At 36.5% G+C, this 25,722-nt stretch overlaps 1 protein-coding gene across 1 annotated transcript in view; it reads left to right on the plus strand.

Annotated features, from left to right (window-relative positions):
* The window catches only part of LOC148754626 (uncharacterized), a 179,544-nt gene that overhangs the window by 146,111 nt on the left and 7,711 nt on the right, over window positions 1–25,722 (plus strand). The window contains exons 8-11 of the mRNA XM_088794868.1: window positions 2,309–2,430; window positions 2,847–4,345; window positions 8,517–8,606; window positions 22,740–25,393. Of these exons, the coding sequence (XP_088650994.1) occupies window positions 2,309–2,430; window positions 2,847–4,345; window positions 8,517–8,606; window positions 22,740–25,393 (4,365 nt within the window). The remainder of the gene's footprint in view (window positions 1–2,308; window positions 2,431–2,846; window positions 4,346–8,516; window positions 8,607–22,739; window positions 25,394–25,722) is intronic.

Raw genomic sequence — 25,722 nt, forward strand, 5'->3', positions numbered from 1 at the left:
GAGTGTAACTAAAAATAATTCCTTACATTTTTAGATCTGTGATAATTTTTACTTGTATTATCCTCACCCTTTACTTTTTGTCTTGACTTTCAAAATAATGAAGACTGATGACAGAGAATTGTGATAGAAAAGCCATTACTATGATATTAGAATAGGAGTCAAAGAAGTTCTGAGTATTTCCCCTTTTTAAACCAATGTTTAGAAGCATATGAAACTTATTTGCTATCTGTCTCCTGTAGGAGGTTGAAGTTTCAATATATCTCATGTTGGTTTGCCATACAAGTCATTACCTTTCTCTTTATTATTCATCAATTATTTATGTTTTTGTCTTTACCAGTTTTCCAAGTGAGTGTTTTGTATTAAAGAGTATCTATTTGAGCCTCACAGTTATCTGCTGAGACAGGAGATTTAAAAAACTTTTTTTTATAATCAGTCCTACAATATTTAAAACTCATAAAAAAAACAAAAAAAACCTCATGGAGTATTTTTTCTTATATCATACCTAGATGACATATTACAGTATAAGGCTGTTATTTTTGTTCAGGTTTCATTGAAGATGGAATAAACCTCTTTACATAAATAGAATTCATTTTGATCACTCTTCAACTTTCCATTCTCCTGTGCTTGAACTCCTTTTTTTGCCTAAAAGACATGCTTGTTATGTATGTTCCACTTTGGTGTTAACATTAAAGTATTAACAACAATTCTGATGTCTTATGACAGTCCTTTTGGTTGAAAGGAACAGAATGCCACTCATATTAGCTTAAGAAATAAAAAGAGGGTGGTAAGAACTTAAGTGAATGGTCATGATTATGTTAGAGAATCAAGGGAAGAAGGTAGAATTAATATTTAGGAGGAACTGGAATCAGGAACCCAGGTAGAAAATATTGCCATCTGTTTCTCTAGAGCAGGGGTGTCCAAACTGTGGCCCGCGGGCCAACTGCAGCCCGCAATCCATTTTTAATTGGCCCGCAGCAAATTCCAAAAACATATTTGGTTTACTTAAATAAACCAGGTGAGGCAATACGTACTTCATCTTGAGTGAGTGGCCTGGCTGTTTGTGTATTTTACCGCATATGGCCCTTGGTAAAAAACGTTGAAAAAAGTTTGGACACCCCTGCTCTAGAGGCATAGGATCTCTTATTTCTACTCCCTTTATGTATGGCTGTTTTATTCTTCATACTCTCTGCACATGGGCTTTTTTCTACTTCTCTAGGCAAATGACAGACATTGGGTTTCCACAGTGCCAGACATCACCTGTCCTCATTTCAAATAACCACAGAAAACTGTTCTGTGGCAATCTTGTGGTTACCAATTTGTGCTTTCTAGTCCCCTCACCTTCTCCCTCATCCCCACCCCCTCCCATCTATCAACCCTCAGTTTTTTCTCTATATCTCTGAGACTGTTTCTGATTAGTTTTCTCATTTACTCTCTTCTTTAGATTCCACATATAAGTGAGATCATATGGTATCTGTCTTTCTCCATTTGACTTACTTCACTTAGCATAATGTTCTCTAGGTCCATCCATATCGTTGCAAATGGTACGATTTCATTCTTCTTTATGGCCGAGTAATACTCCATTGTATAAGTGTACCACAATTTCTTAATCCAGTCATCTATTGGTGGGCATTTCAGATGTCAGAGGGGTAGTAGATTGGGGGAGGGAGAGTTATCGCTTTGTGAGGGGTATAAAGGTCTAACTATTACATTGTTTTCTATACCTGAAACTAATTTAAAAAAAACACACAAACTTCCCTCAAGGTACATAAGCAAAGGAAGAAAAATAATGGACACATCTTTTATATACTTAGGTAAAATCTGATTTGCAATTATCCCAGCCTTTCCATTTCTATTGAAATAGAATGGCTTTCATCAAATAAATAAGCAAGGGATGCTTTACACACACACACACACACACACACACACACACACACACACAAACTGTTCTGAATTCTAACTCTAAGTCCCCAGGAAAGAGAATCTGATTGCCCCAATTTAGGTCAAATGCCAGTTACCTAAAAGTAAGGAACTGAGTAACATATCGCAACAGCATTTGAGAATGGCCATTAGCTCACGGAAAAGTAGAGGCCAGGAAGACACCTCACAATGTGTCTGGCATGTCTGCCCTTATACTTAAATATATGTTCTGAAGTTGTAGTTCGGTGAAAATTCTCACTATGACTTTCCCTTAAGCACAGATGCAGCTAATGAAATGATACCCTCCCCTCAATCAAAATGCCTTGGTGTGCTGTGTTTCATGTTAAATGCAACTGATAAGTTATAACTTTGTTTGTATTTTGCTTTACAGCCAATAACTATTACTAGTTCATCAAGTGAACCTGCATTTCCCCTTCAAGATATGTCCTTTCCAAATAAAACAGAACCTGGCAAATTTGAATATTTTTCTCCAGAAAGGCTCAACACTCCACGGTAAGCCTTACTGGCAATACATAAAATATTAACTTGGAGTAGAATATAGAAATAGTTTACTTTTATTTTTCACTATATTTTAAAATGATATTAATTCCCAAAATAATGATTCATTGATTGGATAGGGACAAGAAAATAGTACATTGCAAGGAAGCAGCCTAGCCAGGCAATTACTTTCAGGTGTGTTGGAAAACAGTTACTATTAGAGTAAATGCAAGTGAGTGTAAAATATGCCTACACTGACAGTCTTCCAATTTGTTCATAAGAAGGTTAGTGGTGTCTCTTGCTTTCTACAGCCTGATAGAAAAATGTACTCTATAATATTTTACTACAGAGGCTTTTTTAACATAGAAATGATGTATTTGCTGACATTTGATGAATATTTTGAAAGTATTCATTTTTGTCTTTTCTTTAAGTAATGAAGGAGCAGTTATGATGCCACATGATGAAGGAAACAAATCTGAAAGAGAAGTTTCTGATACAAAAAGTTATGAAACTTCAGCTGATTCTTTGGAGTATAAAAGTCTTCAAGACATACTCAAAATTGAAAGTGACACCTCCCTGCTAGATTCTGGCTCTGAAAAATGTGTGATTGGTTCTGACTCTGATAGAGGCATTAGTTTGGACTCCGACTTAGACCAGCACTCGAAAGACTCTGACTCAGTAATATGGGAAATAGACTCAGAAAAATGCCCCATGGACTCAGACTCAGTGAAACACCTGCTAGAAGCAGAAAAATGCCAAATGGCTTCAGATTCTGTGAAAAACCTGTTAGAGTCAGAGCAACACCTAGTGGGAGTTGAACAATGCCAGGTAGACTTTGACTCTCCGAAACACTGGATGGACTCAGATTCAGAAAAATGCTTGGCAGACTCTGAAAAACATGTGATGGACTCTGACAATGAAAAACCTATTGTAAACTCAGACTCAGAAAAATATCCCATGACTTCTGCATCTGTGAAACACCTGCTAAAGGCAGAAAAATGTCAAATTGACTCAGATTCTGTAAAACACCTGACGGAATCTGAAGAAAGATTGATGGAGACTGAACAACACTGGATACTCTCTGATTCTGATATATATGTGACGGACTTAGATATGGAAAGGAATAAAATGGGCTCAGCTTCTGCATCTGGGGTACATCTGATGGAAAAAGAAAAACACCAGGAGGTACGTGGAACTAAGAGATATACAATGGACTCTGACTCCGAACCACATGGGGTGGACTCAGACTCAGAAAGACATGAGCTAGCTTCAGCAGCTGCGAAATGTCTCATAGATAATAAAACATTCCAGTTGAGCACTGACACTGAGGGGCGCTGCGTTGATTCTTGGTCTGAAAGATGCACAATGGACTTAGATTCTGAAAGCCGAGGGATGGCCTCTGATTCTGGGAAACACATGATGAAGGCTGAAAGTTGCCAAAGTGCCTCTGACTTGGAAAGATTTTGGATGGGCGCCAGCTTTGAATCTGAAAGATGCTGGACTGACTCTGAAAGACAACAGTTGGACTTTAACTATGTTAGATGCTGGGATAGCTCTAGATTTCAGTATAGGTCTGCAAGACTTCAGGGTAGCTCTGGAAAATGTCAGATTGACCTTCAAAAACTTAGGGATAACTTGGAAAGACATCAAATAAACTCTGGTTCAAAAATATATCGAGCAAATTATGAAAATGAAACATATCAAAATAAATTTCATAGTGAAAGACACATGATGGAGATGGAGAGGGAACAGTGTCTGATACAGTTTGAAACTGAGAGACTTCCAAAGGATGAAGAATGGGAAAAATATGTCATAGAGGCTGACAATGAAAAAGAGCACAGGATTGTATCAGACAATGCAGGACACCATCTTGACTCAGAAAGTGAAGCACTACGGCTTGGTGCTCGCAAAAAGGATAATCGTCCACAGGGTAAGCTTAAATGTGTGTGGCTTTTGAAAGCAGCTTGTTTACAAGTTTAATTAGTAACATGATGACACTTCCAAAATGGCAGTAGCATTAACAGATTTGGGCCTGAGATCATTTCATCAGAAATGTAGAGAAAAGACATCTTTATCCCAGATGTCCAATTCACTTTTTAAAATTAGGCAAATCGTCTCTCTTTAGTTATCTGTTTTATCTCCTTATCTTTAAAGAAGCAAAATTAAAGAATTATGAACAAACAGTTTTTCTAGCCTAGGAAACAGCATATTGAATTTATCTACTATCATTCTGGAATGGGTGAATAGAGATTGTTCATAAACTTGTCTCATTATTAGTTACCATGAAAAGAAGTATCCAAGCCTAAGTATATAAACATTCAACTTATCTTGTGTCTCTCGTAGTTATTATAAAAGCTCCATAATTTTCAATAAATAGTTGGCATTTACCTTGTTAGTTATATTTACTTTATCACACTAAATAATACAATTATCCATTTCCTAAGCCGTTTTAAAGGCGTGCTTATTATAATAAAGGAACTACATATTATCATCTCATAGACAGTGTTTTTCTTCATATTAGTCATTTTCCATAGAGTCTGTTAGCTACAACTCAAAGCAGAAAAAGGAAAATAAGAATTGTCCCCAAACATTGGTAAGAAACCTTCCCTTTGAAATTACAAGAAGTTCTATACCTCAATAGACTCCAGTGACCTTTCAAAAACAGAGCATTTGAAATACTATATATTTAATGTATGATCAGTGTTTTCTATTTTAATATGCTATCTCCACACGTCTTGAAATTTATTCTGTATAATGCTGACTTTTCCTTGTCATATGTTTTTAAGTTGGGTGAACTATTGAATTTAATAAAAATAAAGTATACTATATATTTCTTGTAATTACAAACACCAAGTATTATCCAGAGGTTTCCCTGGTTGTCAGACAGGTACATTTATCCTCAAGCCATTAACTCAGTTGGAAAAACTGTGATATTTTATTTGAAAAATAAGAGGAAAATATTCATATGATTCTTTTTATTCCCTGAGAAAAACTATTTGATTTCTAATTAGAAATGCAATTCTATTGGAAAGGTTTAAGTAATGTGAGAAATTAATTTCTGAGATCCTCTTATAAAGCAGCATATTGGTGGCGTGGTGGTAAAGCTATGTTACCTTTTATGAAGAGAGGGGGAAAAACTTAAAACGATGTGTCAAATGGATTTGAACTTAGTAACACTGAGTTAATTCTCCCCTAATCCAATATCATTCTGTTGTAACAAGGTAATATTAGCAATCCTGTAAATTACATTAATCAGCATGGAGATTCATATTCTCATCCAGCTTCATTTTTTAATATTTTGCAATGTCATCTAATAAAAGTCCAATGAAATAGCATAACTAACTTCTCAGGGACTCAACTGTAATGTTATTGATATACTTTGTAAAATTTTGTCAAACAAATGCTTACTGTATGCTCAGCATATATTATAATAAATACATAAAAGTATAATACCTTAAATATATATAGCACCTTTCAACCTCTCAAAGTCCATTAATGTAAAAATAATAATAGCATCTGATATTGATTGAGTGTCAAGCACTATGCTATACAAATTACATGCATTATTACATCTAATCCCATTCACTATTGTTATCCTCCTATACTAATAATAGCTAAGCTCTACATAGCACTGCCAGGAACCATTCTAAGCATTTTATGTATACTAATTTGTTAGTACCAATTCACTAGTAGTAATTAATTAATATTAATTTACTAGTTTTACATGTATGATGAATTCATTAAAACCTCACAACAAACTTAGGAGGTAGGTAGGCACTATTATCATCTCTATTTTACCAATGAATAAACTGAGGCACAAAGAAATTATATAATAAACCAAGGTAACACAATAAATGAGAGTTAGATATAAACCTGTACTCCAAAGTCTGTGCTGTTAAACATGACATACTATCTCTCAGCTCTAAGAGACATGTACTGTTCCAATTTTATAGTGGGACAATGGGGTTAAAATGTTCAAATGACTTGTCCTGCAATATGATCCTAGGTTTATCTGACTCCAGAGCCTGAGTTCTTAATCAGGTTTAATTATGTTAGTTATATCTCAACACTTGTTTAACTCATGATCTAATTTAGAAAGAAATACTACATTATAGCATTATTGTACCTGCTACAAAAATGAGGAAACTGAGACTCTCTCAGACTATTTCACTAAAGGCCACATAGATAATTAGTGGCTAAGCTAAAACATAGAAACAACTAGTCTAGTGTTATCGTAACTACATCTGTGACTTCATTAAATTTATAATCTAATTGAGAAAATATTATTCCACATGAAACTAATCAATTAACTATATTTTCTCTAGGTTTGTTTATAAAATGCTTTGATATATTTTAAATACTTGTAATTAGACTATAATTATCTAATTCATAGATTACTATTAATATAAAACACACATTGGTGTATGGTCAATATATAGGTGGATGCCCTTACAAGCATAAAACCAAAATTTTGCCAGCTGCTTTCATCCATCTTCAGCTGTTGTATATCGAACATATAAACTGATAGGCTAAATGTAAGTTTTAAAATCCTAGAAATAAAACCGAAGGCTGTGAGTGTAAAAAAAAAGTGTTCTTTGTGCTACTTATTTCATGCTTATTCCCAAAGGAGCAATAGACTCCCCTTAGAGTCAGTTTACAGTGTGTCTGTCCCTTCTCCATGCCATCTTATAATAAAGAGATGGGAAGAAGAGCAGCTTTGCTGCATTTCCCAGGACAGAATGCTCCTGTGTCTATGGACCCTAAATAATAATAGTGTTGTTGTTGTTTTAATTAAATGAACAGTTGTTTGCAAAACACCTTAATTTTTATTTTATCCTTTTTACAAAACCCCTTTCCTGAGGCCAGTCCATAGCTCGTTAATAATATTGACTCATTTTATCAACTTCTATCCTTATAAGTCATAATGATATTTAGAATTTATGTTGCACTTTAAAATTTTTACACCAAGTACAATCTTTTGGGGATCTTGCACTGCAATCTCCCTTCTGTGTGACATGAACACATATCCATATCCCCTCAGACCTATAATCTACCATAGCCTATTGTTAGCCTTTTTTCTCACTTTTAAGAAATTGTAAAATAAACATAGCATAAAATTTACTATCTTAACTATTTTAAGTGTATAGTTCAGTAGTGTTAAGTTCACACTATTGTGCAATCTCCAGAAGTTTTTTCATCTTACAAAATAAAATTCTATACCCATTAAACAATAATTCCCTATTACTTACTTCCCTCAGTCCCTGTCAACGACCATTCTACTTTCTGTCTCTGATTTTGACTACTATAAGTATCTCATATACAGTATTTGTCTTTTTATGCCTGGCTTTTTCTTCAATTACTGTAATGTCCTTGAGGTTTCTCCATTTTGTTGTATGTGTCAGAATTTTTTTTAAAGCTTAATATCCTATTGTTTGAATATACCGCAATTTGTTTATCCATCTATCCGTTGATTGACATTGGGTAGCTTCTACCTTTTAGCTATTGTGAATACTGCTGCTATGAACAAGAGTATATAAATATCTCTTTGAGATTCTGCTTTCAATTCTTTTGGATATATTCTCAGAAGTAGAAATATTGGATCATATGGTAATTTTTAAAAAATTTTTTGAGAAACCATCATACTGTTTTTTTATAATGGCTATGTCATTTTACATTCCCACCGGGTACAAGGGTTCGAATTTTTCTACATCTTCACCAAAAGTTGTTCTCTTTTGTGTTTTTAATAGTAGTCATCCTAATGGGTGCTTGTTAGCCAATTTTATACCAAATATTTCATGCATTAAGACCAGAACTGGCTGTAATTTTTTTTAGAAAGAGTTAACTGAGAATATGCTGAATTATCATATAGAGTAAATATATTACCAGTATATGGTGGAATATTTTTAACTTAGTTTTCAATATTCCTTTAATAAACTTCATGAATATTGGGAAGAGTATCACCATTACTAATAGATGTATTTGAAGAAAAATAGTATCAGAAACATTTTTCCACTGTAGAATCATATAATGTAAATTTTCCTTTCTATAATTCATTTTATTAGGAATTAGAAAATAATTGAGTCTATTTAATATGTTCATAGGTTTTTGGAGACCTATTTTCCTGTCACCTCCATTTGGCCAAGGAAAAAGTACTGAAGAAAAACGCACTGTAAAACAGACTGGTAAGAGAGGTGAGTATATTGACTAGAAATTGCCTAAAAATTTTACATATTCTCTGTCAATATTTGGAAAAATTTAAGCGATGACTTGTGGTATGAGGGCAATATCCCGGTAAAATGATTCTCTGGAAGGATTCACTGGAATCAGCATACAGTAGTATTCCTGGCTATGATTTTACTATAGTGAAATAATACAAAATAAAGTTAAATCAATAAAGGAAAAAGGCACATGAAGAGAGGTCTAGTGGAAACTAGGTAGAATGTTCAAGAATCTTCTCCTGGGAGAATCACACAAGAATCATTTGTTTCATCCACCAACAAAGTGTAACGACATGTATGACATGTTGTCTACAAAGGAAGCTCATTAGATTTTAAGTGCCAGAGTGTTTCTATTTAAACAGCTCTATTAAGATATAATTCACCCATTAAACTACACAATTCAATGGTTTTAAGTATATTCACAGATATGTGCAACTATCAAAACGGTCAATTTTGGAACATTTTTATCACCATAAAATGTAACCCTGTACCCTATAGTTATTACCTGCCTACCCTTCCCATTTTCCCTAACCCTAAGAAACCACAAATCTACATTCTGTCTCTATAGATTTCCCTATCCTGGACATTTCATATAAATGTAATCATATAATTCATGGCCTTTTGTGACTGCTTTCATCCAATTAGTATAATGCTTTCAATGTTAATCCATAGTAGCAAGTGTCATCAGTAGTTTATTCTTTTTATGACCAAAAATTTTTCATTGTATGGATACAAGTTCAGATAATTAAATTTGTGAACTCATCCTAGAAAAAGTGCTACATACGTACCTCATTGCTGAATATCACTACACTCACCTTTGAAGTACTCCCCTTGGGAAGCTATGCACTGACCCCAGCACCTACTTCACCCTTCAAAGCAATTTTAGAACTCTTTTTCTAGAATGACCATTAGAGCTATGGTCGTATTACCCTTGATGTCCTGAATGTCATCAAAATGTCTCACTTTAATATTTCCTTCATCTTGGGGGTAAAGAAAGAAGTCATTGGGGTCCAGATCAGGTGAGTAGGGAGGCTGTTCCAATACAGTTTTTTTTTACTGGCTAAAAACTCCCTCACAGACAGTGCCGTGTGAACTGATACATTGTCGTGATGAAAGAGCCATGAATTGTTGGTGAAAAGTTCAGGTCGTCTAACTTTTTCACGCAGCCTTATCAGCACTTGCAAACAGTAAATTTGGTTAACTATTTGTCCAGTTGGTACAAATTCATAAGGAATAATCCCTCTGATATCAAAAAAAAGTTAGCAACATCATTGCAACAAGTTTGCAAACTTGTTAGGGTGTTGTGAAATATTATTTTCTGCATGTATTGATATGATAATGTGATTTTTGTTTATTCTATTCATATGGCATGTTATATTGTTTATTGCATGTTAAAATTAATTTTGCATTCCGGGGATAAATTCCAGTTGGTCCTGATGTATAATCCTCTAAACATCCTGCTGAATTCTGTTCTCTAATATCCTCTTGATGATTTTTATATCTATATTAAGAGATATTGGTCAGACTTGTTTCGCATAGCATAATAATCTCAAAATCCATCCATGTTATCGCAAATTGAGCTATTTCACCTTTTCTTATGGCCGAGTGGTATATATGTACCACATCTTATATATATGTACCACATCTTTATCCAGTCATCTGTCAAAGGACACTTTGGTTGTTTCTATATCTTGGCCACTGTAAATAAAGCTGCAGTGAACATCACAGCACCCATATCTATACGAATAAATATTTTCAGATTTTTGGGGTATATACCCAGGGAAGGGATTGCTGGGTGATATGGTAATGCTATTCTTAATTTTTTGAGGAACCTCCACACTGCCTTCCATAGCAGCTGTAGCAATCTGCATTCCCATCAACAGTGCATGAGGGTTCCTTTTTCTCCACAGTCTCTCCGACACTTGTTATTATTTGTCTTGTTGATGATAGCTATTCTAAGTTGTGTGAGGTGTTTCTCGCTGTGGTTTTTATTTGAATTTCTCTGATGATTACTGATGTTGAGCATCTGACTTCATTGATATGTGGGATATAAAACTGAAAGCAACAAAGGAACAAGACAAACAAATAAAGTAACAAAAAATGTTAGACACAGACAATAGTTTAGTGGTTACCAGAGGGTAAGGGGGGAAGGGGATAGTAGAAGAAGGTAAAGGGGGTCAAATATATGATGATAGAAGGAGAACTGACTCTGGGTGGCGAACACACAATGTGATATATAGATGATGTGATACAGAATTGTACGCTTGAAACCTATGTAATTTTACTAACCATTGTCACCGCAATAAAGTTTAATATAAAAAAGAGATATTGATCTTTAGTTTTATTTATTGTGATGTCTTTATCTCACTTGTTATTGGGTAATTCTGGCTTAACAAGATTTGATAGAAAGTGATCCTTCCTCTTCTATTTCATGGAAGAGTTTGAGAAGGATTGGTATTTATTCTTCTTTAAATGTTGGTAGAATTCACCAGTGATATCATCTGGTCCTGTGCTTTTCTTTATTAGGAGGTTTTAAAAAAATTTATTAGATTTATTGGGATGACAATGGTTAATAAAACTACATAGGTTTCAAGTGTACAATTCTATAATACATCATCTATATGTGGCTTTGTGTGTTCACCACCCAGAGTCAGTTCTCCTTCCATCACCATATATTTGATCCCCTTTACCCTCATCTACCATCCTCCTCCCCCCTTACGCTCTGGTAACCACTAAACTATGGTCTGTGTCTATGAGTTTTTGTTTCTTCATTTGTTTCCCTTGTTCTTTTGTTGTTTTTGGTTTATACCACATATCAGTGAAATCATATGGTTCTCTGCTTTTTCCGTCTGACTTATTTCGCTTAGCATTATAATCTGAAGATCCATCCATGTTGTCACAAATGGTCCTACTTCATCTTTTCTTACCACTGAATAGTAGTCCATTGTGTATATATACTAAAACTTCTTTATCCATTCATCTATCAAAGGACATTTTGGTTGTTTCCATGCCTTGGCCACCGTAAATAAAGTTACAATGAACATTGGAGCACATGGGTCTTTACGTATAAATGTTTTCAGATTTTTGGGGTAGATACCCAGGAGAGGGATGGCTGGGTCATATACCAATTCTATTCATAATTTTTTGAGGAACCTCCACACTGCCTTCCATAACAGCTGCATCAGTCTGCATTCCCACCAACTGTGTATGAGGGTTCCTTTTTCTCCACAGCCTCTCCAACACTTGTTACTATTTGTCTTGTTGATAATAGCCATTCTAACTGGGGTGAGGTGATATCTCATTATGGTTTTTATTTGCATTTCTCTGATGATTAGTGATGATGAGCATTTTTTCATATGTCTATTTGCCATTAGTATGTCCTCTTTGTAGAAATGTCTCTTCAGGTCCTCTGCCCATTTTTCAATTGGGTTGTTTGTTTTTTTGTTGTTGAGTTGCATGAGTTCCTTGTATATTTTGGATATTACCCCCTTATCGGAGGCACTGTTTGCAAAAATCTCCCATTCACTTGGTTGCCTCTTTGTTTTGTCGATGGCTTCTTTTGCTGTGCAGAAGCTTTTACGTTTGATATAGTCCCACTCATTTATTTTAGCTTTGACTTCCCTTGCCTTTGGAGTCAAATTCATAAAATGCTCTTTGGACCCAAGGTCCATAACTTTAGTACCTATGTTTTCTTCTATGCAGTTCATTGTTTCAGGTCTTATGCTTAAGTCTTTGATCCATTTTGAATTAATTTTGGTACATGATGACAGATGGCAGTCCAGTTTCATTCTTTTGCATGTGGCTATCCAATTCTCCCAGCACCATTTATTGAAGAAGCTGTCTTTTCTCCATTGTATGTTGTTTTGGTTCTTTGTCAAAAATTATCTGTCCATATTTATGTGGTTTTATTTCTGGGTTCACAATCCTATTCCATTGCTCTATGTGTCTGTTTTTCTGCCAGTACCATGCTGTTTTGATTATTGTTGCCTTGTAGTACAAGCTAAAGTCAGGGAGTGTGATACCTCCAGCATGGTTCTTTTTTCTTAAGATTGCTTTGGCTATTCGGGGTCTTTTGTGGTTCCAAACAAATCTGATGATTTTTTGTTCTATTTCTTTAAAAAATGCCATTGGGATTTTGATGGGGATTGCATTGAATCTGTATATTGCTTTGGGTAATATGGCCATTTTAACTATGTTGATTCTTCCAATCCATGAGCACGGAATATCTTTCCATTTCTTTGTGTCTTCAGTTTCTTTTAAAAATGTCTTATAGTTTTCAGGATATAGGTCTTTCAAATCCTTGGTTAAGTTTATCCCTAGGTATTTTATTCCTTTTGCTGAAATTGCAAAAGGAGTGTTTTTGTTTTTGTTTTGTTTTGTTTTGTTTTGTTTTTTTCATTTCTTTTTGTGTGATTTCATTGTTAGTATGTAGGAAGGCAATGGACTTTTGTATGTTGATTTTGTAGCTGGCAACTTAAAGTATTTGTTGATTGTTTCTTGGTGGAGTCTTTAGGGTTTTCTATATATAGCATCATGTCATCTGAAAAGAGTGATAATTTAACTTCTTCATTCCCAATTTAGATGCCTTTTGTTTCTTTCTCTAGCCTGATTACTCTGGCGAGGACTTCCAACACTATGTGGAAAAGCAGAGGTGATAGGGGACAGCCTTGTCGTGTTTCTGAACGTAGAGCAAAGCGCTTCAGTTTTCCACCATTAATTATGCAGTTAGCTGCGGGTTTGTCATTTAAGGCCTTTATTATGTTAAGGTATTTTCCTTCTTTACCTATTTTATTAAGTGTTTTAATCATAAATGGATGTTGTATCTTGTTAAACGCTTTCTCTTCATCAATTTATATAATCATATAATTTTTGTCCTTCATTATGTTTCTGTGATTTATCCCAGTGATAGATTTGCAGATGTTGAACCATCCTTGTGCCCCTGGGATGAACCCCATTGGTCGTGATGTATAATCATTTTAATGCATTGTTGCATTTGGTTTGCTAGAATTTTGTTTAGGATTTTTGAATCTGTATTTATCAGAAATATTGGTCTGTAGTTTTCTTTTATTGTGTTCTCCTTACCAGGTTTTGGTATCAGGGTAATGTTGGCCTCATAAAATGAGTTAGGGAGTACTGTCTCTTCTTCAATGTTTTGGAAGAGTTTGAGCAGGATTGGTATTAGATCCTCTTTGAAGGTTTGATAAAATTCACTAGTGAAGCCATCTGGTCCAGGATCTTTTTCTAAGATCTTGTCCATATCTTCTAGGTTATTGAATTTGGTGGCATATAGTCCTTCGTAGTATTCTTTAGTGATCCTTTGCCTTTCTGCGGCATCTTTTATAACTTCCCCTTTTCATTTCTGATTTTATTAGTGTCTTCTCTATTTATATCTTAGTGAGTCTAGCCAGGGGTTTGTCAATTTCATTAATCTTTTCAAAGAACCAGATCTTTGTCACAATTTTTTCTATTGTCTTTTTGTTCTCTACTCTGATTTTTATTATTTAGTTCTGCTCTGATTTTTATTATTTCCTTTCTTCTGCTGTCCTTCAGTTTCTTTTATTCTTCTTTTTCTAGTTCTTTAAGGTGTAACGTGAGGTTATTTATTTGGGATTTTTCTTGTTTCTTGAGAAAGGCCTGTAATGTCATAAATTACGTCTTAAAACTGCTTTTGCTGCATCCCAGAAATTTTGGTAGGATGTATTTTCATTCTCATTTCTTACTATGTATCTTTGGATCCCTCCTCTAATTTCTTCTTTGACCCAGTCGCTCTTTAAAAGTATGTTGTTTACTCTCCATGTATTTGTGGTTTTCCCTGTTTTCTTTTTGCAGTTGATATCCAATCTCAGAGCTTTGTGATCAGAGAATATGCTTGTTATGATTTCAATCTTCTTAAGTTTGCTGAGGCTGGTTTTATGTCCCAATATATCGTCTATCCTTGAGAATGTTCTATATACACTAGAAAGGAATGTATAGTCTGATGTTTTAGGATGAAGTGCTCTATAAATGTCAATTATGTCCGTTTCATCTAATGTGTCATTTAGGGATGCTATTTCATTGTTTATTTTCTGTTTGGATGATCTATCCATAGCTATCAATGATGTATTTAAGTCCCCTAGTATAATTGTGTTTTGGTCAATTTCTCTGTTTAGTTCTGTTAGTAGTTCCTTGGTATAATCTGGTGCTCCCTGATTGGGGGCACAAATATTGATGACTGTTATGTCTTCTTGTTGTATAGTCCCCTTTACCATTATGAAATGTCCATCTTTGTCTCTTGTTACATTTTTCACCCTGCATGTTGTTTTATCTGATATCAGTATGGTTACACCTGTTTTCTCTGGATACCATTTGCTTGGAGTGTCAATTTCCACCTTTTCACTTTGAGTCTATGCTTGTCCTTCTAGGTGAGATGTGTCTCTTAGAGACAGCATATGGTTGGGTTTCGTTTTTTGATCCAATCTGCTACTCTGTGCCTTTTTATTGCTGAGTTCAGTCCATTTACATTTAGGGTGATTATTGACATGTGAGGATTTCCTATCATTCTATCTTTAGTTTTCTGGTAAGACTGTGTCTCCATTGCTTCTTTGCCTTTTTGTAGTTGTGTATTATTTCTGTATTGTGGTATTCTATGAATTTTCCTTCTGTTTCTTCTTTTATTACAGTACATATTTCAGTTCTGGATTTTTTTTTTTTTGAGTGGTTACCCTTAAGTTTATGTAAAAGAAAGTTTGATATTTAGAGTATTCCATTTTCTTCAGCATGCTTACTTTTTCCATTCCCATACTGCTGTTCAGGCCTTTACTCTCCCCATTTTTATGTTTTGGTTGCCACAAATTGTCCCTGTTGATGGTGGTCGAATCGCCTCTTTTAATATTTCTTATAGTGCAGGTCGTGTATTAGAAAATTCCCTCAGCTTCTGTACGTCTGGAAGGGTCTTTATTCCGCCTTTATATCTAAAGGATATCTTTGCTGGGTATACTATTCTTGGCTCATACTTTTTCTCTTTCACTTGTTTGAGTATTTGGTTCCATTCCCTCCTGGCTTGTAGTTACTGCTGAAAATTCTGATTATAATCTAATAGGCTCTCCTTTGTAGGTTGCTGTCTTCTTTTCCCTGGCTGCCTTGAGGGTTCAGTCTTTGTCGTTGATTTTTGACAGCTTCAATGCAATGTGCTTTGGAGAAGGCCTGTTGGGATTGAGGTAATTAGCTGTTCTCTTTGCCTCTTGGATTCAAGGGCCCAGTTCTGTCCACAAGTTTGGGAAGTTCTTGTCAACAATTTGTTTAAATATATTATCTGTTCCCTTCTCTCTTTCTTCTCCTTCTGGTATGCCCATTATTCTTATATTGCTCTTTCTGATGGAGTCAGAAAGTTCTTGTAGAGTTCTTTCATTTCTTTTACGTCTCAAGTCTCTTTCTTCTTCCATCCGTGTAATTTCCAGATTTCTATCTTCGATGTCACTGATTCTTTCCTCCATCTGGTCAACTCTACTACCTAAGCTGGCTATTTCATTCTTAATTTCTTCTATTGAGTTCTTAATCTCCAGAAATTCTATTTGGTTCTTTTTTAAAATTCCAATCTCTTTCGTAAAATGCTCATGTTGTTCTTTGATTGTGTTTCTGAGTTCATGAAACTGCCTTTCTGTGTTTTCTTGTATCTCGTTCAGTTTTTTCAGAATTGCAATCTTGAATTCTCTTTGATTTAAGTCACATATTTCCGTATCTTTAAGTTCCTTTTCTGGCGACTTTCTTTCCTAGCTGTTTTGTTGCCTTGGTTATTCCTGGCAATTACAGATTTATTATTTCTCTTCCTAAATAGCTACAGGAGTGGCTTCTGCAACAGGTTGATAGGAAGAGGTCTTTCTTTTGTTTTCCAATACGTGTTGGTAGAATGTTTTATTTTTTTCTCCGATGCAGCCTTTTTTTTTCTCTCTCACACGGTAGTGCTATGTTTTCTCTGCACTATTCCAGCTTCTCACACAATGGGGGGATTCCCTGGGTGGCAGGCTGCTCCTCTGTTAGTAGATCGCCTGGTTCACAGGGGACAGTGTCCTTGTGGGTATGCGGAGAGCTTTTGAAGTTCCAAAGCTCTTCCTGCACCAGATTCAGAGCCCGTATGTTTCAGCTGTTCTGTTTACTCCTGCAGGGATCCACCCAGATAGGTGGGGTCAGGGGTGGGGTGAGTTGTGAGAGGTGGCCCAGAGCAATGGCAGGGACCACCACCACAGCCTGTGCTGCTTCCGCAGCTCCCTCCCCTTTGCCGGAACTATTTGGTCTGTGAATCTGTGTCTGTGGTCCACAGTTCTCAGAACAGGAAATATTCTGTTATTTTTATCTGACACTGCTATTGTTTCGCTTCTAGCACCGGGCAGGTGGGGGGCGGGGCAAGCTCTGGGAAGGTAGGGAGGGGGCGGCTAGTCTCAGTGCCTAAGGCTTCTGTTCTCTGCTCGGCACTGAGGGCTTAAACCACCGTTTTCAGCCTTCTTCCCTCAGTCCTTTCCCCGAGGTCTCTGCTGTGAGAGTTGGGTTCAGCCGTGTTATATGCTGCCCTCTCAGCCCTTTGGGCCTTAAGCAGTGCCCTAGCGGTCTGAGTTCTTCTCTCTCCCATAGCTGCAGTAGTTCCAGGATGCAGTGAGCTCAGAGCACTGAGCTAGGTCTGCATCCTGCGCCCGAGTGGCTCTGTCACCACACTTCTCCCTTCCTTCCTCCCCAGTTTGCGTGGTTCGCCCACTTTTAGGTGAATTCAGTAGTGGGCCTCTTCGTCTTGCCTGTCTGCTGTTCATGGAGTCCTTTGTGGAGTTACTGTTATTTGATTAGTTGTAAATTCCAGGGGTGCTTTACAGAGGCTTATCTCACGCCGCCATTTTGATGACCTATCTAATTTGTACTTCTTAATCCCATCCCTTTATTCACCCATCCCCCCCAAACGCCCTCCCATCTGGCAATCATGAAAATGTTCTTTTCGTCTATGAGTGTGTTTCTGTTTTGTTTGTTCAATTTGTTTTTGTGTTTTTAAATTCCACATATAAATTAAATCATATGGTATTTGTCTGTCTATGTGTGACTTACTTCATTAGGATAATACTCTATAGGTCCATCCAGGTTGTTGCAGATGGTAAGACTTCATTCTTTTTTTGACTGAGTAATATTCCATTGTATGTATGTACCACCTCTTCTTTATCCATTGATCCATTGATAGACACCCCAGTTGCCTTCATATCTTGGCTATTGTAAATAATGCTGCAGTGAACATATGGATGCACATGTGCCTTCGAAGTAGCATTTCTTCAGCTAAATACCCAGAAGTGGAATTACTGGGTCCTTCTGTGTCTCTTTTTACATAACCTTGTATGGTGTCAGTACTGCTACACCTACCTTTTTTTTTTGGTTCTATTTTCATGAAATACCTTTTTCCATCCCTTTAGTTTCTTTCTGTGTGGGTCTTTCTATCAGAAATGAGTCTCTTATAGGTAGCTTTTGTAAGGGTCATATTTTTTTATCCATTCAGCCACTCTGTTTTTTGACTGGAGCATTTAATCCATTTGCATTTAAAATAATTATTGATGGATATGTACTTATTGCCATTTTATTATTCATGTATTTGATTTTTTTTTTCATCTTAAATTATTCCCTCTAAGATTCCTTGTAATATTGGTGTGGTGTTGATGAACTCCCTTAGCTTTTTCTTGTCTGGGAAGCTCTTTATCTGTTCTTTGATTCTAAACGATAGCTTTGCTCAGTAGAGTAATCTTGGTTGTAGGTCCTTGTTTTTCATCACTTTCAATATTTCCTGCCAGTCCCTTTTGGCCTGTAAAGTTTCTGTTGAAAAATCAATTGATAGTCTTATGGAAGCTCCCTTGTAGGTAACTAACTGCTTTTGTCTGGCTGCTTTCAAGATTCTTTCTTTGTCTTTTAACTTTGGCATTTTAATTATGATGTATCTTGGTGTGGGCCTCTCTGGGTTCATCCTGTTTGGGAATCTCTGTGCTTCCTGGACCTGCATGTCTATTTCCTTCACCAGGTTAGGAAAGATTTTAGTCATTATTTCTTCAAATAGTTTCTCAATCTCTTGCTGTTTCTCTTTGATTTCTGGTAGCCCTGTGATGTATATGTTGGTATGCTTGGTGTTGGCCCAGAGGCCCCTGAAACTATCCTCATTTTTTTTAAATTTTAAAAAATTTTTGCTGTTCTCTTAGGGTGCTTGATGCTACCTATTCTTCCAAATTTCTGATTCGATCCTCTGCTTCATCTAATCTACTGTTGAGTCCCTCTAATGTATTATTTATTTCAGTTATTATATTCTTCATTTCTGACTGGTTCTTTTTTAAATGTTTTCTATATCAATTTTTATGTTTACTATCTCTCTGTTGATAGTCTCCCTGAGATTATTGAGTATTATTATAACCAGTTTTTTGAACTCTTCATCTAATAGATTGCTTGTCTTAATTATATTTAGTTCTTTTTCTGGAGCTTTGATCTATTCTTTCATTTGAGACGTGTTTGAGACATTTTGGCTGCCTGTTTTTGTTTCTATGTATTAGGTAGAGCTACTATGTAGAGTGAACTTATAATGTAGGTGTCCTGTAGGCCCCAGTGATGTAGTGCTCCAGGTATGTCTCTTACTTAGGTTATGTGTGCCAATCTGTTGAAGGTGAGGCTTGGTTCCTGTTGGCATATCAATGGGTGGGATTGACCCTCAGGCTGATTGGTTGTGAGGACTGGCCATGACTACAGTGGAGGAGCTCTTGTGCAGGGGCTAACCCTACGGAGCAGGATTTGCTTTAGCTGGGCCCTGGTGCCTACCCAGTCTGCCTGTTTTGTATGTCATTTGTGAAGGTGGTTGTGTGGTGCTATGGTATGTTGTGAAGCTGGTAACCATGTGTGTTGGTTCTGCGGCCTTTTGGGAGGGCCTCTGTTGCAGGTCAAGCTCAGCTGCTGCCTGTGCCCTGCCTAAGGTCACTTGGTATGAACTGCAAAGTGATCTGAAGATGGTTGCTATTTGTCCTGGGCTTTGAGATTCCTAGGAGAGGCTAAACTGTGATCTGAGGCTGGCTGCTGCTAGTGCTGGGTTTGGGGCTGTTAGCAAGTTTTATGGGGTATGCCGAGGCCAGAAGCTGTTTGTCTGGGATTTGTGAATCTTTGAGAGATATTAGGAAAGTCCACACCATAGCCAAGATAAGCCATTTGTGTGGGAAAGCCACTGGAATCAGCTTGGTGAACCTGCAAGTTGTATGGGTCAGGGTCTCAGAGAATCACCAGGATTGGGCGAAGGGTGTTAGCCCATTTGATGGAAACTCAAATGTGATGCCTGCCTGCATCTGCACACTAGGTGGGGTAGGGTTCAACAAAGAAATACTGTTGTCTACCTGCACTTCTGTCAAGGATAAAGATGCCCCTCTATCCCTCACCCTAAAGCCAGAAAATTCATTTCCTCTCCTATGTCCCTGGCACTTTTCTAGCTGTATTCCAAGTGCTGGAGCTCAGAGTGAGTGAGTGAGTCCATCAGTGAATAAGTCCCCATCAGTGAGTGTGGGCCCTTTAAGAGGAATGCCTGGGACTGCAGTCATCCTCTATTTCACTCAGTCACTATCGCTGCTGGTTTTCATAGCCAGAATTTAGGGACTTCTCTTCCCAGGACTAGACTTGGGCTGAGGGAGTTTGGTGTGGGGCTGGGACCCCTCCCTTCTCAGGGGGACCTCTGCAGCTGAGATATCGCTCCCAATTTTTAACTGCCACACGTAGGTATGGGACCAGCCCATTCTATGTCTCTGCCCCTCCATACTTCCTACCAGTCTCAGTGTGACTTCTTCTGTATATCCTTAGTTATAAGACTTCTGTTCAGCTAGACTTCCTATGATTCTTAGTGATAGTTGTTATGTAGTTTAGTTGTAGTTTTCATGTGGTCATGGGAGTAGGCAAGCATAGCATTTTTCTACCCTGTCATCTTGACCAGAAATCCTAAAAGGTATATATTATAATTGTATTAATGATAAAGAAACTATAGCTTCTAAATATTGTATATTTTGCCCAAATCATATCACAAATTCATGGTAGAACTAGATTCTCAAACACTGGCTCTTTGACTGAAAATCAGTGCTCTATCTAACACACAGTATTGAGTTCTCTAAATCACACTGAAAAGCTATTATGCTCAGATGTGATTAAGATTCTACTTTGTTGTCATTTATTCATTTTTATCCTCTCTTATAAAGCCATAAAAAGAGTTAAGGCTCTAGATTACCTCTGATAGTGATCTCCACTATACACCTTATGCATTCTGTGCTGTGGCTACACCAAACTCCGCTGGTACAGATCATCATGTAGAGACAAATTGATCATTATAGATGTTCTGTTTTATCATTTGCATGTTAATATATTCATTTGACTTTGGAAATCAGAGATGCATCTTCAGGATTATTAAATGAGAGATACTTTCTTGGTTATAATTTAAGTTCTGTATCTCTGTAGAGCAGTCTGAGTACTGCTGTCTCATTTTCATCTCATTCTTAGTTTTGTGCCTCACTCTTGATCATAAGATATTAACCAATTTAGTGATACAAACTCTTATATTTGATGTGTTATTTTCAAGCAGTATTTTTTCATTGAGTTTAAAATCTCTGTACACCTTCAATATCCATATACTTCCAATGTGCTTTCCAGCCAGATGGTTAATAACTGTTTTAGTACATTCCACTATTATCTTGAATGTGAAAGAGTATAACACATAGCCAAATTACATCACTTTTTTGTTTCTGTCAGGCTATAAACCTTTGTCACTAATTTAAAATAAAAGCACTATACGAGTAAAATATATAATATATACTATTGATGACCAGAGCCATTAATTATAATAGCTGCCACCTTCCTTTAATATTTGTTGACATTTGACTTGGGACAGAAAATTTATAGTTGTGCTTCTTGTATTCACTATAAAGCATAAATTATATACTGCCAAGATCTTCTTTTACATTATGTAAGCACAATTGAAAGCTATCATGTTATCATGGGCAACATAATGACTTCATGTATTTATAAGAATATGAGCTCTTTTTCTTAGAAATATATCTATCAGGGCTGTAGAGTAAAAAAGGTTCATTATAGGCCAAATCATACATACCATACCCTATTGAATACATTTTAGAATGGACCTACTTAAAGTTAACTGTCCTATAAATACCTAAAGATTATTAGTGTGTAATTAAATCTTTATTTTAAGAATTCTAGATGACTTTAAGGGGAATTGGATGAGAAGACCTATCTACTTTTCTATAAAAAGTTACTGTCAATTTCTAAGTGGAAACTACTACCCAACATTCTTAGAATCTTTCCCAAATGTCATTTTGTTCTTGATGCCAAAACATGGGGGAAATGTTCTTAGGACTTTGAAGGAATGATGAAAGGTCTTCTGTTTCAAGATTGTCATGTTGGTTTTTATTTTATTTCTGCCTAATTAAGTGGAAAACAATGCTATCCCATAATGACATTTATTGAATGTTTTAGTTCAATTTTAAAGCTAAGATATTGGTAAATGTCCAAATTTCTAGAATCATGTGCCAATTAAGTCCTTGATAGCTACAGAAATTAATCCTTGATGATAAATTTAATATCAGAAAATTTTGCAACTTTGACATATCAAGCCCAAGGAAACTTTTGTCTCCAAACATGGAAATTGTATACATTATAGGGATTATGTTCCAAGAAAAAATAAATTGCTAGTATTTCTAGAAACAAAATGAAAAAAGTAATAGTAATACAGATCTGTACTAACCAAGCTGTGTAAAATAAGTTTTATTTTGGCAATATCATGCCAATGAATTCTTGGTAATGAATTATTTTCTAAAGAATAAACTCTAAATCTAAAGATTATAAAAATCTGGGATAAATGTTCATGTCTCATTTTTTATGAGCTTATATTTTATAAGCTCAACATGACACCTGCTTGGGCAGAAAATTTAGGATCATGGCCTCCTTTTGAAATATCAAATTTCAATAACCTATTAAAAAATAGCATGTTTTCCTTTGTACAGATTTGTGTTGTAATGTGAGTGTCAAAGTTAAACTTCATTATCTTTTTTTATTATTCTTACTCATATTTTATTCTTCTCTCTCCAGAAGTTTCCAGAATCAAACTTGTAAGATACCTGAGTGATGAAAAGTTTCTGAGATTCAAAGAGGCGTCTCCAACTCTCAGCGATAAGCAAGACTCACAACAAAAGTTAAAGGAAAAACACAGCCACAACCTTTCTCCAGACCCAAACACATTAGTGGATAAGAAACATCAAAGAAATGCTAGCCACAAAATTTCAGTCTATGAGAGTTGTTGCAAAGACTATAGACACCAACAGAGTTTTCAAAGTTCTAGGTCTCAAATTAATCCTATTCGTCTAGTAAGTGCTGAGGATTATACCTCTGAAGTTTCAGTGCCTGTCTGCCACCCCTCCTCCATGTCTGCGGTACAACCCAAGACTCACAGAAATAACACATATTCTTTGGACTCTGGAGCTACAATGTGTCCCAAGTATTTCATAGAAATTAGTAATTCTAATTTTCGTAAATGTCTCATGGATTCTGATGATTCACACCCTGACAATCCTTTACATCGCCAAATTCCCATGTATTCTAAATATTGTCTGAGCCCCAAACCTATTAGACACCGCAAGACTTCTCGGAATAGCCCTTTATCTCGATCCCTGGATCCTATGCACCCTGTGGGCATTCGCTGTCCTCTACACCAGGAGGATTCTAAATATTCCTTGAGTTCAACTTCTTATTTAAATTGTGAAAGTTGCTCAGCTCTCCAAAGCCTCATAGGCTTTACTGTTACCAGTACCTTTCCCATGAATCCTCAAAATACCCTGGTCCATCTTAGTACCCCTGGCCCAGACAATATCATCAGCAGCAATATTGCTGGCCTTGAAAGTGAGGGCAAGTTTAACCTTAATGTCAAACTTGAAAATGAGACAAGTCTTAACAATAAGACTAAACTGGTCAGTACTGGCAATCTCAAAGATAAGGCCAATGACAAAGACAAGCCTCTTCTCAAAGATGAGACAGACCATGAAGATGAGACAGACTCTGAAGATGAGACAGACTCTGATGAGAAAGATCCTGATGATGAAACAAACACCAAAGATAAGAAAGATCCCAAAGATAAGTCTGACCCTGATGACAGTGACCCCAAAGATAGCAATGCTGAAAATGATGCAGACACAAGCAATGGATCTGATCCCAGTGGTGATGTTGACCCTACAAGTGGAACTGATTCCAACAGTGATGGTGACTCTAACAATGGAAGTGACTCCAACAGTGAATCTGATTCTAACATTGATAATGTCACTAACAATGATTCTAACTCCAAATATAACACTGAATCTGAGGAGGACAAATATACCAACAATTCAGATAATACCTCTGGCCTAGACAGTGATGTTGATCAGGACTTTACTGCTGGCTCCAACAATGGCACTAATCTAAACTACATCTATGTGCTCCAAAATGGAACTGGCCTGGACTACACTTCTAGTTCTAGCAATGGTGTTGGCCTCAGCAATGCCACTGGGTCAGGCAATGGCATTCGCCCTAACAATGGTAGTAGCCCCACCAATGAAGCTGACCCAAACAACAATAAACCTGGCCTTACCATCAATGAATCTAGCCTGCAGAACAATGGCCCTTACCCTCAAAATAATGGACATGGTCCCAACATCCCTATCTCCAGCAACAATGGCTCTGGCCTAAACATCAATGGCCTTGGCCCCAACAATAGTCCTGTTCCCAACAGCAATAGCCCTAACCCCAACGATAATGGCCCTGGCCCCAACAATAGTATCCCTGACCTTAAAAAAGACCCTAACTATAACTGTAATACCAGGCCTAGTAATACTACTAGTCACAATAGTGCTATTAGTTCTAACAAGGATGCTGATTCCAACTGTGATACAAAACCCGCCAGTACTGCTGGCCACAACTATGCAGCTGTCCCAAACTATGACTCAGACCTTGACTACATTCCAAGATTTACCCATGCAGTAGGTTATAGCTTTGTAGTCAACACCAGCTATATTGCCAACAGCAGCTATGCTGCCAGACCTAGCTCAACCACTAGCAATGTCAATGGCATTGGCACCAGCAATACCACTAGTTGTACTGGTGCTATTATCCCTAGCTATATTGCTTGCATCTACTATGCCTCAGACACTAACCATGACACTAGATTTACTCATATCATTGGCTCCAACTTTGTCACCAACCCCGATTATAAATCCGTAAGTACTCTTAATGTTCATAATTCTAGTACCAGAAATATTAATCTCTCTGAGCCTGAATTAGAAATCCGTTCCAGTTCCTCTATTCCTAATATTGTTTATGGTGGTGCCCCCACTTTTTCTGCTAGCATTAACTATACTTCCATTCCTGGAAATTTGACCACCACAAAATTTTCTGATTCATCTAAGCTTTGTAGAAATTACATAGTTATCGATGACCACAAATTTGGTGTTTACCTAAAAGGCAATGCTGGCTGTATGGACTCTGCTAGCTTTAGGCATGCCATTGAGTCCAAGGATGTCCTTGATGCCAAGGAATCTGGCCTTTTAAAAGATTTCTCTAGAGTCCAGAATCCCATTGGTATCAAGGATCCTGCCAGTTTAAACTTTCACTCCAATTCACATATACTGCTCCCAAGTTTTGCTATTATATTAGAAGCTGAATCATCAGATGTTATGAAGTTTGCCACATCATCAGGTGCTGTGAATCAATTTTTTAAGGTAAGTTTATAAACATGTAGATTTTAAATTTATTCTCCATTTCCTATAATTCAATCATTGAACAGGATAAAAAATTATTTATTTGGATATGCTAGCCCTGAAAGAGAATAAACAAAGTGTCCAGTATTACTTCTCTGACCCCTGTAGCCAGCAACATGATTTTACATTTGAAAGATCCATCTGCTATACAACTGACAGATAGCCCAGTGGCCTTGATTGTACTGTGGCTGACTTGTCTAGTACTCTATTAAAAGTTGTATAGCTCATAAGTGTAAGCTTAATCACAAACAACCTTGTGATAGTTAATCTATCTCCTCTCACCTGTGCAT

Source organism: Rhinolophus sinicus, chromosome 18 (genome assembly GCF_057876585.1).
Source record: "Rhinolophus sinicus isolate RSI-liver-muscle chromosome 18, RSI-T2T, whole genome shotgun sequence".
Classification (NCBI taxonomy): domain Eukaryota; kingdom Metazoa; phylum Chordata; class Mammalia; order Chiroptera; family Rhinolophidae; genus Rhinolophus; species Rhinolophus sinicus.